This window comes from Bombina bombina, chromosome 6 (genome assembly GCF_027579735.1).
Source record: "Bombina bombina isolate aBomBom1 chromosome 6, aBomBom1.pri, whole genome shotgun sequence".
NCBI classification, from domain to species: Eukaryota; Metazoa; Chordata; class Amphibia; order Anura; family Bombinatoridae; genus Bombina; species Bombina bombina.
In genome coordinates this window covers 1154695986-1154716833 of record NC_069504.1, presented here as the reverse complement: position 1 = coordinate 1154716833, position 20848 = coordinate 1154695986, and the positions used below count along the sequence as shown (strand labels likewise).

At 43.9% G+C, this 20848-nt stretch overlaps 1 protein-coding gene across 1 annotated transcript in view; it reads right to left on the bottom strand.

Annotated features, from left to right (window-relative positions):
- Positions 1–20848, bottom strand: part of EPS8 (epidermal growth factor receptor pathway substrate 8) — a 782257-nt gene that overhangs the window by 207188 nt on the left and 554221 nt on the right. Inside the window, exon 11 of the mRNA XM_053719136.1 lies at positions 6407–6550. Coding sequence (XP_053575111.1) covers positions 6407–6550 — 144 coding nt within the window. The remainder of the gene's footprint in view (positions 1–6406; positions 6551–20848) is intronic.

Genomic DNA, 20848 nt, shown 5'->3' with positions numbered 1-20848 from the left:
ATAGATATGGATACATCGTGACCAATGAGCAAGTCCAAGCTATGGTTACATCCTGACCACTTAACAAGTCATAGCTTTGTTTACACTCTGACCAATGAGCAAGTCCCAGCAATGTCTACACTCTGACCAATGTGTAAGTCGAAGCTTTGGATACACCCTTACCACTGTGCAAATCCTAGCTATAGCTACATTGTGACTAATGAGCAAGTTGTAGCTATAGATACAGCCTGACCAATGGGCAAGTTGCAGCTATGGATACATCCTGACTAATGATCAAGTAGTACCTATGGATACAGCCTGACTAATGGGCAAGTTGCAGCTATGAATACAGCCTGACTAATGGGCAAGATATAGCTATGGATACAGCCTGACTAATGGGCAAGATGTAGCTATGGATACAGCTTGACTAATGAACAAGTTATAGCTATGAATACAGCCTGACTAATGGGCAAGTTATAGCTATGGATAAAGCCTGACTAATGGGCAAGATGTAGCTATGGATACAGCCTGACTAATGAGCAAGTTATAGCTATGAATACAGCCTGACTAATGGGCAAGTCACAGCTATGGATACAGTCTTACCAATCGGCAAGTCACAGCTATGGCTACATCCTGACCAATGGGTAAGTCATAGCTATGGATACATTGTGACCAATGAGCAAGTCCCAGCTATGACTACACTCTGACCAATGGGCAAGTCGAAGCTTTAGATACACCCTGACCACTGTGCAAATCCCAGCTATGGCTACATTCTGACCACTATGCAAGTCCCAGCTATTTATACATCCTGGCCACCATGCAAGTTCCAGCTATAGCTACAGCCTGACCCATGGACAAGTTGCAGCTTTGGATACAGCCTGACCAATGGGCAAGTTGCAGCTATGGATACAGCCTGACCAATGGGCAAGTTATAGCTATGAATACAGCCTAACCAATGGGCAAATTGCAGCTATTGATACAGCCTAACCAATAGGCAAGTCACAGCTATGGACACAGCGTGACCAATAGGCAAGTTGCAGCTATAGATACAGCCTGACCAATGGGCAAGTCGTAGCTATGGATACACCCTGACCAATGGGCAAGTTACAGCTATGGATACAGCCTTACTAATGGGCAATTCACAGCTATGGATACATCCTGACTAATGGGCAAGTCACAGCTATGGATACAGTCTTACCAATGGGCAAGTCACAGCTATGGATACAGTCTTAGCAATGGGCATGTCATAGCTATAGATACATTGTGACCAATGAGCAAGTCCCAGCTATGACTAATAGGCAAGTCACAGCTATGGATACAGTCTTACCAATGGGCAAGTCACAGCTATGGATACAGTCTTACCAATGGGCATGTCATAGCTATGGATACATTGTGACCAATGAGCAAGTCCTAGCTATGGATACAGTCTTACCAATGGCCATGTCATAGCTATAGATACATTGTGACCAATGAGCAAGTCCCAGCTATGACTATACTCTGACTAATGGGCAAGTTGAAGCTTTGGATACACCCTGACCACTGTGCAAATCCTAGCTATAGCTACATTCTGACCACTATGCAAGCCCCAGCTCTTAATACATCCTGGTCACCATGCAAGTCCCAGCTATAGATACAGCCTGACCAATGTCAAAATGCAGCTATGAATACAGCCTGACTAATGGGCAAGATATAGCTATGGATACAGCCTGACTAATGGGCAAGATGTAGCTATGGATACAGCTTGACTAATGAACAAGTTATAGCTATGAATACAGCCTGACTAATGGGCAAGTTATAGCTATGGATACAGCCTGACTAATGGGCAAGATGTAGCTATGGATACAGCCTGACTAATAAGCAAGTTATAGCTATGAATACAGCCTGACTAATGGGCAAGTCACAGCTATGGATACAGTCTTACCAATCGGCAAGTCACAGCTATTGATACATCCTGACCAATGGGTAAGTCATAGCTATGGATACATTGTGACAAATGAGCAAGTCCCAGCTATGACTACACTCTGACCAATGGGCAAGTCGAAGCTTTAGATACACCCTGACCACTGTGCAAATCCCAGCTATAGCTACATTCTGACCACTATGCAAGTCCCAGCTCTTAATACATCCTGGCCACCATGCAAGTCCCAGCTATAGATACAGCCTGGCCAATGGGCAAATCCCAGATATGGATACATCCTGACTAATGGGCAAGTTATAGCTATGGATACAGCCTGACTAATGGGCAAGTTGTAGCTATAGATACAGCCTGACCAATAGACAAGTTATAGCTATTGATACAGCCTGACTAATGGGCAAGTTGTAGCTATGGATACATCCTGACCAATAGACAAGTTATAGCTATGGATACAGGCTGACTAATGAGCAAGTTGTAGCTATAGATCCAGCCTGACCAATGGGCAAGTTGCAGCTATGGATACATCCTGACTAATGATCAAGTAGTACCTATGGATACAGCCTGACTAATGGGCAAGTTGCAGCTATGGATACAGCCTGACCAATAGACAAGTTATAGCTATGGATACAGCCTGACTAATGGGCAAGTTGCAGCTATGGATTCATTCTGACTAATGGGTCACAGCTATGGCTACAGTCTGATCACCCTGCAAGTCCCAGCTATGGCTACAGCCTGATCACCCTGCAAGTCTCAGCTATGACTACAGCCTGACCACCGTGCAATTCCCAGCTATAGCTACATCCTAATCATTGTGCAACTCCCAGCTATGGCTACATCCTAACCACTGTACAAGTCCCAGCTATCGATACAACTATGGATATACCCTGACCACCATACAAGTCCCAGCTATGGCTACATCCTAATCACTGTGCAAGTCCCAGATATGGCTACATCCTAATCACTGTGCAAGTCCAAGCTATGGATACATCCTAACCACCGTACAAGTCCCAGCTATGGATCCAACTATTGATATATCCTGACCACCATACAAGTCCCAGCTATGGCTAAATCCTAATCACTGCGCAAGTCCCAGCTATGGCTACATCCTAACCACCGTACAAGTCCCAGCTATCGATACAACTATGGATATACCCTGACCACCATACAACTCTTAGCTATGGCTACATCCTAATCATTGTGCAAGTCCCAGCTATGGCCACATCCTAACCACCATGCAAGTCCCAGCTATGGCTAAAACCTAACCACCATGCAAGTCCCAGCTATGGATACATCCTAACCACCGTACAAGTCCCAGCTATGGCTACATCCTAATTACTGTGTAAGTCCCAGCTATGGATACATCCTAACCACCGTACAAGTCCCAGCTATGGATACATCCTAACCACCGTAAAAGTCCCAGCTATGGATACACACTGACCACCGTGGAAGTCTCAGCTATAGATATACCCTGACCATTGGTTACATCCCGACTATGGATACTACCTGACTGGCATGAAAGTCCCAGATATGGCTTCATTCTGACAACCATGCAACCAAAAAACAATCCCCAGCTATTAATACCCCTTGATCAATGTGTAAGTCCAAGCTATGGCTACAACCCAGAATTGTCCCAGCTATGGCTGCAGCTATGGAAACACCCTGACAAGGCTGTATCCTGATCACTGTCCCACTCCCAGCTATGTATACATATATGACCACCATGTATGTCCCAGATAGGGCTAAATTCTGAATAATGGGAAAGGCCCAGCTAGGGCTACACCCTGACCAATGTGCAAGTCTTAGCTATGGATACATCCTGACCAAAGGGCAAATCCCAGCTATGGATACACCCTTACCAAAGGGCAAATCCCAGCTATGGCTACACCCTGACCAAAGGGCAAATCCCAGCTATGGATACACCCTAAGCAAAGAGCAAATCCCAGCTATGGATACATCCTTAATAAAGGGCACATCCCAGCTATGGCTACACCCTGACCAAAGGGCAAGTCCCAGCTATGGCTAAAACCACTATGCAAGTCCCAGCTATGGATACATCCTAACCACCGTACAAGTCCCAGCTTTGGCTACATCCTAATCACTGTGTAAGTCCCAGCTATGGATACATCCTAACCACCGTACAAGTCCCAGCTATGGATACACACTGACCACCGTGGAAGTCCCATCTATAGATATACCCTGACCAATGGGTACATCCCAACTATGGATACTACCTGACTGGCATGAAAGTCCTAGATATGGCTACATTCTGACAACCATGCAACCAATAAACAATCCCCAGCTATGAATACCCATTGATCAATGTGTAAGTCCAAGCTATGGCTACACCCCAAAATTGTGCAAATTCCAGCTATGGCTAAAGCTATGGAAACACCCTGACATGGCTGTATCCTGATCACTGTCACACTCCCAGCTATGTACACATATATGACCACCATGTATGTCCCAGATAGGGCTACATTCTGAATAATGGGAAAGGTCCAGCTAGGGCTACACCCTGAACAATGTGCAAGTCTTAACTACGGATACATCCTGACCAAAGGGCAAATCCCAGCTATGGATACACCCTGACCAAAGGGCAAATCCCAGCCATGGATCAAGCGTGAAGGCCACACTTGTGAGATCTGGGTGGGCTAAAAACTATTATTTAGAATAAATCTGTCTGTACACCCTTACCAAAGAGCAAATCCCAGCTATGGATGCACCCTGACTAATGTGCAAGTCTTAGCTATGGATACATCCTGACCAAAGGGCAAATCCCAGCTATGGATACAACCTTACTAAAGAGCAAATCCCAGCTATGGATACATCCAGACCAAAGGGCAAATCCCATCTATGGATGCACCCTGACCAAAGGGCAAATCCCAGCTATGGATCAAGCGTGAAGGCCACACTTGTGAGATCTGGGTGGGCTAAAAACTATTATTTAGAATAAATCTGTCTGTACACCCTTACCAAAGAGCAAATCCCAGCTATGGATGCACCCTGACTAATGTGCAAGTCTTAGCTATGGATACATCCTGACCAAAGGGCAAATCCCAGCTATGGATACACCCTTACCAAAGAGCAAATCCCAGCTATGAATACATCCAGACCAAAGGGTAAATCCCAGCTATGGATACACTTTTACCAAAGAGCAAATCCCAGCTATAGATACATCCAGACCAAAGGGCAAATCCCAGCTATTGATGCACCCTTACCAAAGAGCAAATCCCAGCTATGGCTACACCCTGACCAATGTGTGAATCTCACCTATGGATACATCCTGACCAAAGGGCAAATCCCAGCTATGGATACATCCTGACCAAAGGGCAAATCCCAGCTATGGCTACACCCTGACCAAAGGGCAAATCCCAGCAATGGATACATCCTGACTAAAGGGCAAATCCCAGCAATGGATACACCCTGACCAAAGGGCAAATCCCAGCTATGGCTACACCCAAACCAAAGAGCAAATCCCAGCTATGGATACATCCTGACTAAAAAGCAAATCCTAGCTATGGCTACACCCTGACCGTTATTGTAACAACTTTGTTTTGTGAATCATATGTATAGTGTATATTCACCTTAAGCTGAGGATTGTATTTGTAATGTTCTGCAACTTTAAGGAGACTTGATTGCATTTTGAAGGTCCATTTTTTTCCTAAGCTTGTGATTGGCTGATAAGACTTTTAAATATTGAGCGAGTTGATGTCTTAGTTATACAGCCTGATGAAACGGCATTAGCTGAGAAACGCGTGCTGTGTGTTTTATTATATATTTTTAATAAACCCCTCTTTTACATTGCTCGCTCCAATGTGTATCTGTATCCACATGATACTCTAAAACTTCTTTGTTACGAAGGACTGTAAAAATTTACTACCATTAGTAACTAATATCCATCGGCTAAAAATTTGCCATTAGCGCTCTGTGTGAGCCTTTCTGCATATCTGTGCCATTACAACTTTTGGATTCCCATTGAATTCTATCCTCCGCTCCTGGGTTTGACCCCTCCGCTCCTGTGTCTGACCCCTCCACTCATTGGACCGACCTTCTGGAACTTCCGGTTGCTGGGGATATTCTGGCGGACGACTGTATTGGTTCCGTCTCGTCCTGCTAGGCACCTCTATGTGCCGCCGTGTCTTGTGAGTAGCCACCCTTAAGGGGGTTATTCTTTTGTTTGTGCTTACCTGTACGAGTTCCAGACATACTATCCTATGTGGCGCCTTTCTCTTTTCCTTCTCTCACAGGAATTTTGTGTTGACCCTGACCAAAGGGCAAATCCCAGCTATGGCTATACCCTGACCAAAGGGCAAATCCCAGCTATGGCTACACCCTGACCAAAGGGCAAATCCTAGCTATGGCTACACCCTGACCAAATGGCAAATCCCAGCTATTGATGCATCCTGATTAAAGGGCAAATCCCAGCTATAATTACACCCTGACACTCGGTTGAAGGCCACACTTGTGAAATCTGAGTGGTCTAAAAACTATTATTTAAATTAGTAAATATACCTGAATAGTCTGGCTATAAGGAGTCTCTTGAGGGTCTGCTCCTTGGTCTTGTGTTTTCACAATTCCCATGATATTGTTTGGCACAAAACCAGTTATCCCATTAGAATTTCTAACTTTCCACCATTGCTTCTTATCATCGATAACCTGAAACAGATAAAGCAGAACAATTAAATCCCAAAGCCAACAACTACCAGATAATTAGAACTCAGAGCTATACAGTGACTAATTAATCAGATTTGATTGAAAACCATTTTACAGGGTGGTTTATATTTTTGTTTTAAAGGGACAACCCCAAATGATTAATGATTTATGTAGAGAATACACTATTAAACAACTTTCCAATTTACTTCTATTATCAAATTTGCTTCATTCTCTTGGTATACTTTGTTGAAGAAGCAGCAATTTACTAGCTGAATGCAATGGATGAGTCAATAACATTAGTCATATCTATGCAGTCACCAATCAGCAGCTCCTGAGCCTACCTAGACACCTACAAAGAATACCAAATGGGGAAACAAAAAACAAAATCAAAACAAAATTAGTTAATAGAAGTAAATTGGAAAGTTGTTTAAAATCCCACGCTCTGTATGAATCATGAAAGAAAAAAATGTGTTTCTCATGTCCCTTTAAAGCACAGACTTTTCGGCATAATGAAATCCTGATGTTGAACAGTGGTATAATAAGGAGCATGCACAGGTCTAGCACTATAGGACAACAGTGTCTGCAACAATGTTTGTAACAATGTTCTACATAAAGTTCCCAAGATACATGCTTCCTCCTAAATCTACCTCCGTATTCTCTCAGGGAAAGGAGAAAACTAGAAAATAGAGCAATTTCTATATCTGGGCTCATATCCCTGGATAATAAAAACCAACGAGAACCCTCCACCCCACCAATACAGAGTGGACAGAAATAACCACTTCCCACACAGTAGATTCTGAGCAGCATTACCCCAGACCCATGTCCAGAAGGGACTAGAAATGAAAAGCAAAAGGAGGAAACCTGGTGATTATTTTCCAGGGATAAGACAAGATATAGAAATTGCTGTGTTTTGATGTTAATTTCTAATGATGTTGGCTCTCATTAGCTAATAATCACCAATAAGATGAATACAATGCAAGGACAAGAAGGTGCAAAGGCCAAGATATAGAATTGCTGTATTTCTGTTTTGAATACAATGCATTTACAAGAAGGTGTATTGGGCGGAAAAGCAAAATGACCAGTTATACTAAATGCACTACTCAACACAACATATATTTAGTTAACAACTAAAGATACCATATTTTGTCAAACTTTGCTGAGGCTAAATGCCTCACATCCAACTTGTAATGAAAGGTATATGCAGACTTCCAAACAATAGATTGACAAAACTCTGCCAAGGAAGCATACGCCCTGAAAAGCCCATGACAGCCCTTTTATAATGTAACCTGAGCCCATCTGAAACAGAAACTAGCTTCTGCTTATAGGCCCCAGATATGGCCTGGATAATCCAAATAAAAAAAGTAGTTTTAGCAGGTGCCGAACCTTGATGAAGACATCTTTACTAATACTCTGGATTAGCTTACTATATTTATATGTGAAGACATTGGACCACATCCAATTATGAAGGGGTCTTTCCTACATAGATTACTTGCTGGGACAAAAAGATAAAAAATCAATATAAGCAATGAAATGGGAAAACCACCTTCAGGAGTAAATTGGATAAGGTTTGTGGAATCCGCCTTGTCCTGATGAAGAAGGTATTTAGTGATCTTCTGAAGATAATGCTTGATGTTCCAAAGCTCGTCAAGAAGCTATTGCCATAAGGAAAAAAGATTTAAAGTGAGGAACCAAAATAACACCTCCCTCAAAGGTTCAAATGGTGGATCAAGCATTGCATCCAAGACTAAGGAAATATTTGAGGGTGTATCTCATTTAACACACTTTTGCTGGGCCATCATTAACCAATATATCTCTCTCCTTCAGCTTGATTTCAAACACATCCTCTCTCAGAACTCAGAGAAAATACACAGACTTTTACACTCAACTGCTTCAATTGCCCTCCAACTTACTACAGGTAGCCTTCTGAAAAACAGCTTGCTAAGTGCCACCACTCATATCTGTTGTAACAGTAGTGTAAATTTTGTAAAAAAAAACTTTTTTGACTGTGAAACATCAGTCTGCTAGTGTAATCTAATTGCAGTTGCCTGCCTGCCAGTGTGTGTGCTAGGCCCACTTGCCAACTAGTGCCACCACTCATATCTGTTGTAACAGTAGTGTAAATAATAAAAAAAAAAAAACTTTTTTGACTGTGCATCAGTCTGCTAGTGTAATCTAATTGCAGTTGCCTGCCTGCCAGCGTGTGTGCCAGGTGCACTTGCCAACTAGTGCCACCACTCATATCTGTTGTAACATTAGTGTAAATTTAAAAAAAAAAACTTTTTGACTGTGAAACATCAGTCTGCTAGTGTAATCTAATTGCAGTTGCCTGCCTGCCAGCGTGTGTCTGCCAGGCCCACTTGCCAACTAGTGCCACCACTCATATCTGTTGTAACAGTAGTGTAAATTTAAAAAAAAAAAAACTTTTTTGACTGTGAAACATCAGTCTGCTAGTGTAATCTAATTGCAGTTGCCTGCCTGCCTGCCAGCGTGTGTGCCAGGCCCACTTGCCAACTAGTGCCACCACTCATATCTGTTGTAACATTAGTGTAAATTTTAAAAAAAAAACTTTTTGACTGTGAAACATCAGTCTGCTAGTGTAATCTAATTGCAGTTGCCTGCCTGCCAGCGTGTGTCTGCCAGGCCCACTTGCCAACTAGTGCCACCACTCATATCTGTTGTAACAGTAGTGTAAATAATAAAAAAAAAAAAACTTTTTTGACTGTGCATCAGTCTGCTAGTGTAATCTAATTGCAGTTGCCTGCCTGCCAGCGTGTGTGCCAGGTGCACTTGCCAACTAGTGCCACCACTCATATCTGTTGTAACATTAGTGTAAATTTAAAAAAAAAAACTTTTTGACTGTGAAACATCAGTCTGCTAGTGTAATCTAATTGCAGTTGCCTGCCTGCCAGCGTGTGTCTGCCAGGCCCACTTGCCAACTAGTGCCACCACTCATATCTGTTGTAACAGTAGTGTAAATTTAAAAAAAAAAAAAACTTTTTTGACTGTGAAACATCAGTCTGCTAGTGTAATCTAATTGCAGTTGCCTGCCTGCCTGCCTGCCAGCGTGTGTGCCAGGCCCACTTGCCAACTAGTGCCACCACTCATATCTGTTGTAACATTAGTGTAAATTTAAAAAAAAAAACTTTTTGACTGTGAAACATCAGTCTGCTAGTGTAATCTAATTGCAGTTGCCTGCCTGCCAGCGTGTGTCTGCCAGGCCCACTTGCCAACTAGTGCCACCACTCATATCTGTTGTAACAGTAGTGTAAATTTAAAAAAAAAAAAACTTTTTTGACTGTGAAACATCAGTCTGCTAGTGTAATCTAATTGCAGTTGCCTGCCTGCCTGCCAGCGTGTGTGCCAGGCCCACTTGCCAACTAGTGCCACCACTCATATCTGTTGTAACAGTAGTGTAAATTTAAAAAAAAAAAACTTTTTTGACTGTGAAACATCAGTCTGCTTGTGTAATCTAATTGCAGTTGCCTGCCTGCCTGCCTGCCAGCGTGTGTGCCAGGCTCACAGTGTATACTGTGCCCACTTGCCCAGTGGCACCACTCATATCTTGTTTAATAGTAGTGTAAGTGTACATTTAAAAAAATAAAAACTTTTTGGACTGTCAAACATCAGTCTGCTTTTTTGTGTCAGGCTCACAGCATATACTGTGCCCAATTGCCCAGTGCCACCACTCATATCTTGTTTAATAGTAGTGTAAGTGTACATTTAAAAAAAAAAATGACAGGCAATGGCAGGCCACCCCACTGGTGCCGTCGTGGTCGTGGTGCTGTTATTCCCTTTGGCCATAGAATAATGCCCAGTGTTCAGAGGCCACGTCCCATGAACTCGAAAAGTTCTGAGGAGGACATAGTTGACTTTTTAACACAGGACACCCAATCTTCTATAGCTTCTGCTCCGAACCTTGACGCACCATCTTCCTCCAGCTTATCTTCGGGCACCTCTCAAGTTACCACCACTCGCCCGCCTGCCGCCACCACCAACACTAGCACCACAGCCGCTTCACTTGATGTGTCAGAGGAGTTTTTTACACATCAGTTGGAAGAAATGAGTGATGCGCAACCATCATTGACAGAGGATGTAGATAACAGTGATATGTCTCAGTCAGGCAGCATTACAGACATGGACGTATGGTGTGATGATGATGATATTGTACCCGCTGCTGCTTCCTTTGTTGATTTGTCAGATACAAGTGAAGTGGTTGATAATGACGATGCGTCCGTGGATGTCACGTGGGTGCCCGCTAGAAGAGAAGAAGAACAGGGGGAAAGTTCAGATAGGGAGACAGAGAGGAGGAGGAGGAGACGAGTTAGAAGCAGGGGGAGGTCGTTGCAAGGAGCTAGTGGCAGAGTCAGACAGCATGCATCGGCACCCGGGGTCAGCCAGACAGCACGCCAATCAACACATGCTGTTGCCACAACCAGAATGCCGTAATCGCAGAGCTCAGCAGTGTGGTATTTTTTTTGTGTGTCTGCCTCTGACAACAGCGATGCCATTTGCAACCTGTGCCAAAAGAAACTGAGTCGTGGGAAGTGCAACACACCTAGGTACAACTGCTTTGCGAAGGCACATGATCGCACATCACAAACGCCTATGGGATCAAAACATGAGTAGAAGCAGCACACAAACTCAAAGCTGCCATCCACCTCCTGGTCCAGCATCTTCAGCCACGTCAACCACTGCTGTCCTCCTTGCCCCCTCTCAACCATCCGCCACTCCGTTTCTCTTCCGGAGCAGTTCCTGCTCATCTGCCAACAGTCAGGTGTCTGTCAAGGACATGTTTGAGCGTAAGAAGCCAATGTCACCCCCTTGCCCGGCGTCTGACAGCTGGCTTGTCTGAACTCTTAGCCCGCCAGCTTTTACCATACAAGCTGGTGGAGTCTGAGGCGTTCAAAAAATTTGTAGCTATTGGGACACCGCAGTGGAAGGTACCCGGCCGAAATTTCTTTTCACAAAAGGCAATCCCCAACCTGTACTCGATTGTGCGAAAGGAAGTAATGGCATGTCTGGCACACAGTGTTGGGGCAAGGGTCCATATGACCACTGATAGCTGGTCTGCAAAGCATGGTCAGGGCAGGTATATCACCTACACTGCGCATTGGGTAAACCTGCTGACGGTTACCAAGCATGGAATGCGTGGCTCTGCAGAGGAGGAGTTGGTGACACCGCCACGACTTGCAGGCAGGCCTGCTGCCACCTCCTCTACTCCTCGTACTCCATCCTCTTCCATAACCTCCTCGGCTGAGTCCTCTTCTGCTGCTGCGTCTTGCTCCACATCAACGGCACCCCCCCAGCTCCGCAGGTACTATTCCACATCCCGGATACGGCAGTTTCATGCCGTTTTGGGGTTGACTTGCCTGAAAGCAGAGAGTCACACCGGACCAGCACTCCTGTCCGCCCTGAACGCACAGGTGGAACAGTGGCTGACTCCGCATCAACTGGAGATCGGCAAAGTGGTTTCTGACAACGGAAGTAATTTGGTGGCGGCATTGAAATTGGGCAAGTTGACACATGTGCCGTGCATGGCACATGTGTGTAATCTGATCATACAACGCTTTGTGCATAAGTACCCAGGCTTACAGGATGTCCTGAAGCAGGCCAGGAAGGTGTGTGGCCATTTGAGGCGTTCCTACACGGCCATGGCGCACTTTTCCGATATCCAGCGGCGAAACAACATGCCAGTGAGGCGCTTGATTTGCGTCAGCCCGACACGTTGGAATTCAACACTCCTAATGTTCGACCACCTGATCCAACAAGAAAAAGCTGCTAACGACTATTTGTATGACCGGGGTGCTAGGATAGCCTCTGCGGAGCTGGGAATTTTTTTGCCACGTTACTGGACGCTCATGCGCAATGCCTGTAGGCTCATGCGTCCTTTTGAGGAGGTGACAAACCTAGTCAGTCGCACCGAAGGCACCATCAGCGACATTATACCATTTGTTTTCTTCCTGGAGCGTTCCCTGCAAAGAGTGCTGGATAAGGCCGTAGATGAGCATGAAAAAGAAGAGGAAGAGTTGTGGTCACCATCACCACCAGAAACAGCCTTATCAGCATTGCTTGCTGGACCTGCGGCAATGCTGGAGGAGGATTGTGAGGAAGAGGAGTTAGAGGAGGAATGTGGCTTTGAGGAGGAGGAGGAAGACCAACCACAACAGGCATCCCAGGGTGCTCGTTGTCACCTATCTGGTACCTGTGGTGTTGTATGTGGCTGTGGGAAGAAGATACCTTCAGTGACATCACTTAGGATGAGGAATGGGACATGAGTAGCTCGGCATCCAACCTTGTGCAAATGGGGTCTTTAATGCTGTTGTGCCTGTTGAGGGACCCTCGTATAAAAAAGCTGAAGGAGAACGACCTGTACTGGGTGTCCACGCTACTAGACCCCCGGTATAAGCATAAAGTGCCAGAAATGTTACCGAATTACAACAAGTCGGAAAGGATGCAACATTTCCAAAATAAATTAAAAAGTATGCTTTACACAGCGTATAAGGGTGATGTCACAGCACAACGTGAATCTAACAGGGGAAGAGCTGAAAGTAATCCTCTGACTCCCACGACCACGCCGGCAAGGACAGGACGCTTTACAGATGTGTTGTTGATGGAGGACATGCAGAGCTTTTTAACTCCTATGCATCGCCACAGCCCTTCAGGGTCCACCCTCAGAGAACGACTCGACCGACAGGTAGCAGACTACATCGCCATAACTGCAGATCTCGACACTCTGAGGAGCGATGAACCCCTTGACTACTGGGTGTGCAGACTTGACCTGTGGCCTGAGCTATCCCGATTTGCAATAGAACTTCTGGCCTGCCCCGCTTCAAGTGTCCTGTCAGAAAGGACCTTCAGTGCAGCAGGAGGTATTGTCACTGAGAAGAGAAGTTGCCTAGGTCAAAAAAGTCTAGATTACCTCACCTTTATTAAGATGAATGAGGGATGGATCCCGAAGGGACTGACATTGGGTGATACATTCGAGTAAAAAAGGAATGATAAGATGAGCTGCCTTGGCCTAAAAATGGTCCACACGCTGCTGTATTTTATCTTCAAATGCCGGATGACTTGTGTGACTTATTCGCCACCAACTAGGGTTCAAGCCGCAATGTTTTAGGGCACTTTCTGCCTGGGAAACAAACATCAACTTTTATGGCCGCTGCTACAGCAGCGGCTGCAACAATACCTAATTTTTCAGGCATGTGTACATGCCAAATTTTTATGGCCTCTTGAACTGCACTGTGGCTTCAAAAACAAAACAAAAAAAAGACACTTAACAGGATTAAACTGATAGGAATAGTACTACTTAACACACCACTCCTATCTGGTGGCACATTAGATTGCACGCGCAGTGCCCCAAATTTGAAGCAGGAGGACCGACCAATCATCTTTTTCCATCTCCCGGTTCCTAAAATCCATGCCATATATACATCCCCTGATAGGGGACAACACAGTGGAAGGTACCCGGACGAAATTTCTTTGCACAAAAGGCAATCCCCAACCTGTACTCGATTGAGCAAAAGGAAGTAACCTTACCATGGGCCTCAGAACGCACGTCTTGTAATTCTCTGTCTGGGAAATTATATATCTATCAAATCTATCTATTTATCTATCAAATCTGTCTATCGTATCTATCAAATGTATATTGCATCTATTGATCTATGTAATTTATGTATCTATCTATCAAATCTATCTATCTCGTGGCCAGAGGGTTTTGTGACAGTCACTTGTGTTTCTGCCAAATGTCCGTCGGCTAAAAGTCCGGCCACGATTGCACGTGCAGTGCCCCAAATTTGAAGTAGGAGGACCGACCAAGCATCTTTTTCCATCTCCCAGTTCCTAAAATCAATGCCATATACACGTCCCCTGGCGCCGCAACTGCCTCTGGGAACGTTACCATGGGTCTCAGACCGCACATCTTGTAATTCTCTGTCTGGGAAATTATATATCTATCAAATCTATCTATTTATCTATCAAATCTATCTAACTATCAATCGCATGTATCAAAACAAAATTTATGCTTACCTGATAAATTTATTTCTCTTGTGTTGTATCCAGTCCACGGGTTCATCCATTACTTGTGGGATAGTCTCCTTCCCAACAGGAAGCTGCAAGAGGACACCCACAGCAGAGCTGTCTATATAGCTCCTCCCCTAACTGCCACCCCCAGTCATTCGACCGAAGACAAGCAAGAAAAAAAGGAGAAACTATAGGGTGCAGTGGTGACTGTAGTTTAAAAATAAAAAAAACGGAACCCCTTGAAGAACTTTAAGAACTAAATTTAAACTCCATGGCGGAGCAACAGGTTTAAACACAGACTTGATTCTAACTAAAGCCTGACAAAACACCTGAACGTCTTGAACCTCAGCCAGACGTTTGTGCAAAAGAATAGACAGAGGAGAAATCTGTCCCTTAAAGGAACTAGCTGACAAACCTTTCTCCAATCCTTCTTGGAGAAAAGATAATATCCTAGGAATCCTGACCTTACTCCATGAGTAACCCTTGGATTCACACCAATGAAGATATTTACACCATATCTTATGATAGATTTTCCTGGTGACAGGCTTTCGAGCCTGAATTAAGGTATCAATGACCGATTCGGAAAAACCACGCTTTGATAGAATCAAGCGTTCAATCTCCAAGCAGTCAGACGTAGAGAAATTAGATTTGGATGTTTGAAGGGACCTTGAAGTAGAAGGTCCTGCCTTAGCGGCAGAGTCCATGGTGGAAAGGATGACATGTCCACCAGATCTGCATACCAAGTCCTGCGTGGCCACGCAGGGGCTATCAAGATCACCGAAGCTCTCTCCTGCTTGATCTTGGCAATCAGACGAGGGAGCAGAGGAAATGGTGGAAACACATAAGCCAGGCTGAAGGACCAGGGCGCTGCTAGAGCATCTATCAGTGCTGCCTTGGGAACCCTGGACCTGGACCCGTAACAAGGAAGCTTGGCGTTCTGAAGAGACGCCATGAGATCCAGTTCTGGTTTGCCCCAAAGTTGGATCAACTGGGCAAATACCTCCGGATGGAGCTCCCACTCCCCCGGATGAAAAGTCTGCCGACTTAGAAAATCCACCTCCCAGTTCTCTACTCCTGGGATATGGATAGCTGAGATATGGCAAGAGTGAACCTCTGCCCATAGTATTATCTTTGAAACCTCCAACATTGCCAGGGGGCTCCTTGTTCCCCCCTGATGGTTGATATAGGCTACAGTCGTGATGTTGTCCGACTGAAATCTGATGAACCTGACAGCAGCTAGCTGAGGCCAAGCCTGAAGAGCATTGAATATCCCTCTTAGTTCCAGAATGTTTATCGGAAGGAGGGCCTCCTCCTGAGTCCACGAACCCTGAGCCTTCAGGGAGTTCCAGACTGCAGTTCCAGACTGCACCCCAGCCCAGAAGGTTGGCATCTGTCGTTACTATAGTCCATTCTGGCCTGCGGAAACTCATTCCCTTGGACAGATGGACCCGAGATAGCCACCAGAGAAGAGAATCCCTGGTCTCCATTCACTGAAACAAACAGTTACCGGTATCAGCGCTTTAGTCCTTGTAGTTAGTAGAAGGCAAACAATAAGCCGGTAGTTGTTATTTGGAAATTGGAGGTGCAAGAATCAACAGGCTGGCTGGTATGGACAACCCAGCTGATGAACCCGGAACCTCTGCAGTTCAGATCCGGGTGTGCTGCTGCCCGTAGTGGAAGGTGTGTGCTCTCAGGTTACACCCGGTCAGGAACAGGAACTAGGACAAAGTAGAAGACAGGCGCAGCCCAATTCAAGTGCAGGGTAATTTATTGAGACATAAATGCAAGTACACAATACATACTCACAAACGTTTAGAAGATAAAACAGCAAAATAGGTTAAAATGATCCCTCCAGTTGGGTAGTCGTATTCATAGCCCAGGCACAAACATCTCAGTCGGATAATGCTAGGTCTGGGTGAGAGGTGCTGGAACTATAATTGCTCCTGGTGGTATAGTACAGAAAACTCTACGTACGTTTCATCTGAGTTCGCTCAGACTTTTTCAAGAGTATAATCAAAATGGTAATAAGCTGACTGCCTCACAGGGCTCAAACCTGCTTTATAAAAGAGAGCCACTGTGGGTGGTAAAAGGATTCTCAGCCAATCAAAGACCTTGCTAATTGTGCAAACTAATTATGTAAGGCTGAGTCCAATACTAATTAAACAAAGTCCTGATTGTTGCTACTATTGCACATAGTAACTAAAAAACATGTAATAAAAATATTTATAACAGTACCAATTGTATTAAAATGATTATTTAGAAGTATTATTAAAATCATTTCTAAAATAGCCTAAAGGGATACATAAAAAATTGTGTAATAAAAAATATTAAGAATATTAAAAAATTTAAGATATTTAGAAAAAATCCCTTAGTCCTAAAGTGAAACAGCAAGTATAGAGAGTTAGAAATTAAATGTCACATAAAAACTTGTAAATCTAAATCTACATTGAGACCGTGGGGCTGCATGGAGTCAAGGTGGTAAATCCAGTATGACTCCCTGCGTCTCAATGTGAGGAGTCTATTGGGATATTTATTTGCTGGGATCCAATCTATTATTTGTATTTTTAAAGAACTGGGGTCTTTATTGTGGTGTAGCCTAAAGTGTTCTGATACGCTATGTGTAGTTAGACCTATCTTAATGTTATTGACATGCTCACTGAGTCTAGTGCGTACATTCCTTTTCGTTCTTCCAATATAGATAAGATTACATTTACAGCTAAGAAGATAAACCGCGTAATTGGTGCCGCAATTACATTTATATTTCATTTTAAAGGATTTTGATCCATTGTGGTTTATAAAAGAATTCCCTGTTTTAATGTAGCTACACATTCCACACCTACTCACCCCACATCTATATGTTCCTGGTTTTTGTTCCAGCCAAGTTGTAGGTGCAATTTTATCTCTTAAGGTACTGCGTAATTTGGTGGGAGCTAAAATATTTTTCAGGTCTCTGTTTTTTCTGAAAGTCACTAAAGGGGTTTTATATAGAGAGGTTCCTAAAATGGGGTCTGCTTTTAATATTCCCCAATGTTTTCTTGAAACATTTTGAATGTCTCTACTGCCTTGATTGTATGTAGTGACAAACCTGACTTCCCTATTAAGATTGTGATTGTTACAAACTGCTGTTTGTAACTGGCCCTTTAAATGAAAAATTGCCCTGCTTCCCTGGATTTTGGAGAAGAATATTTGCCAGCCTCCTTCCACATGACTATGGCCCCTGGAAGATTGTGCCCCTGAGGACATATTGACTTTTGTTGGGTGTGTGTGGCCCTTTAAGAACCATCTGGGGACATATTGTGACTTTGATGAACAATGCCCCTTTAAGACTATGTCCCCAGACCTGTGAAATGACTTGTCCCTGGCTTTCTCCCACTTGGTTCAGTTTCATTGTGTGCCATTAAGAGTTAAATTTTGTTCAGCTTCAAGAAACTTATTCTAAATACAAGTCTGCTGGGATTAGCTCTAATTAGGTTTAGTGATCAACTTTCCCATTGTCTAATCAGACTAGTATTGATAAGGTGGACTGCATTGTTTTATTGTGTGTAATGTTATCTGCTGAAGTAAATATTGTGGCCTGTCAAAGGGAGTGTCTCTCTATCTAATATCAAATGTGTGATGGGGGATTTTATGCCTCCCCCTGAGAGTGTCCTGTTTGCATGTAACCTGAATAAAAGCAGGCTGTGTGCTCCAGCACATCAGACCTATGTTGACCCTCTAACTTGAAGCTTTGACTCATGTTTGTAGGATACAGCTTATATCAGGGATTGCTATGTTTTTCATACTCCCTTAGCTACAGGGATTGCTACAGAAGGAAGAGGTTCACCTACTGGAGCCTGGTCGTAGGTCCAGGGCGCAGAGCAGACGGCGAGATACCAGCCCAGCAGCGGTGGTTCATAGAGTCTGCATTACTTATGGTGGCTACGCAGCAGTTATAGAGTGTCCACGGTGCTGCTGCTCCTTTGGTGAGCGCTAGGAGCATCCTTTTCTACGGTCCAACTTCCAGCCAGCCTGGAGGCAACCGTAACAGTGATTATTCTGTTTGGCTCTAATTTTAGGTTGTAGAATGCTTGTTCTATCCATAATTCTGACCCTTTCTTTTGCTTTTTGTAAATCTTTCGGATCATAGCCTTTCTCCTTAAATCTATTATCCAAAATTGCTTCTTCTCTGTAATAATCGGAATCTTTGGTGCAGTTCCTTTTGATCCGCTGGTACTGACCTAGCGGAAAATTCGTTTTCCACCTAGATAGGTGGCCGCTTTTTGCGTTCAAGAACCCATTTTTGTCAGTTGGTTTGCGGTAGTTGGAAACTGCTATTTTCTGATTCTCGTCCACAAATAACACTAAGTCCAAGAATTCTACTTTTTGTTTATCTATTTTGGAAGTGAATTTAAGATTATAGTTGTTAATCTCCATTCACTGAGCCACTGACGGACGAATAATGAAATAAAGAGCACGGCAGGAAGTTAGAAGTTTTGACAACCTGACCTCTGTCAGATAAATCTTCATTTCTACTGAATCTATCAGAGTTCCTAGGAAGGAAACTCTTGTGAGAGGTGAGAGAGAACTCTTTCCTTCGTTCACCTTCCACCCGTGAGACCTTAGGAATGCCAGAACAATGTCCGTATGGGACCTGGCGATTTGAAAAGTTGACGCCTGTATCAGGATGTCGTCTAGGTAAGGGGCTACTGCTATACCCCGTGGTCTTAGAACCGCCAGAAGAGACCCTAGAACCTTTCATAAAGATTCTTGGGAAGAGACACAAACTGGTAAGGCCTGTCTAGGAAGGCGAACCTGAGAAACTGATGATGATCCCTGTGTATCGGAATATGTAGATAAGCATCCTTTAAATCCACAGTAGTCATATATTGACCCTCCTGGATCATAGGTAGGATGGTTTGAATAGTCTCCATCTTGAAGGATGGGACCCTGAGAAATTTGTTTAGGATCTTGACATCCAAGATTGGTCTGAAAGTTCCCTCTTTCTTGGGAACTATAAACAGATTTGAATAGAAGCCCTGCCCCTGTTCCTCCTTTGGAACTGGGTGGATCACTCCCATAACTAGTAGGTCTTGAACGCAATGTAAGAATGCCTCTCTCTTTATCTGGTTTGCAGATAATTGTGAGAGATGAAATCTCCCATTTGGAGATGAAGCTTTGAAATCCAGAAGATATCCCTGGGAAACAATCTCCAGAGCCCAGGGATCCTGGACATCTCTTGCCCAAGCCTGGGCGAAGAGAGAAAGTCTGCCCCCTACTAGATCCGGTCCCGGATCGGGGGCTACTCCTTCATGCTGTCTTAGAGAAAATGGAAGATGTACAGAGGGCGACTCCTAGTGCAGATCAGTTAGCATTAAATTGTCCCACTAACAACTCCCCTTAGAAGTATACTCACACAGTGGGAAGCACACTATAGTGCTAATGTAGCTTGCTGGGTATATTGCAGTGGCCCATGTACACTCTGGCAATGAACTGTTCCAAGGTATTTTTTGAGATATTCCAATGAAACAATAGGAGACTTCAGTGAATAAAAAGAACTTTATAAAAATCAATGTATCATATATAAAATCAGTCAGTAAAACACGCTACGCGTTTCTCAGAGCTAACCACTCTGTTTCCTCAGACAAGTAATACTGAACAATAGCTGAAGTCTCCTATTTATGTAACTTAGAACCAATTAAGGAATGAGTTACACCTAGTACACACCCTTAACGTAGCGTGTTTTACTGACTGATTTTATATAGGATACATTGACTTTTATAAAGTTCTTTTTATTCACTGAAGTCTCCTATTGTTTCATTGGAATATCTCAAAAAATACCTTGGAACAGTTCCTTGCCAGAGTGTACATGTGCGCTGGGCCACTGCAATATACCCAGCAAGCTACATTAGCACTATAGTGTGCTTCCCACTGTGTGAGTATACTTCTAAGGGGAGTTAGTGGGACAATTTAATGCTAACTGATCTGCACTAGGAGTCGCCCTCTGTACATCTTCCATTTTTTTTAGATTCCTATAACAACTCAACAGGAGGAGCTGCCCTGACATTTTGTGCACAGTCAACTGGGACACTGCTAAGATCCCAGACCGTTTACCTTGGCACTACCTCTGCCTTCACAATTTGTGAGTATAAAATTTAGATCTTATCACATTTGCCCAGTTCTGTATTGGCTACACTAGGAGGCGCCCTTTTTTCTTGTATTAATGCTGTCTTAGAGGCAGCAGCAGGCTTTTTGGCCTGTTTCCCCTTGTTCCAAGCCTGGTTAGGTCTCCAGACTAGCTTGGAC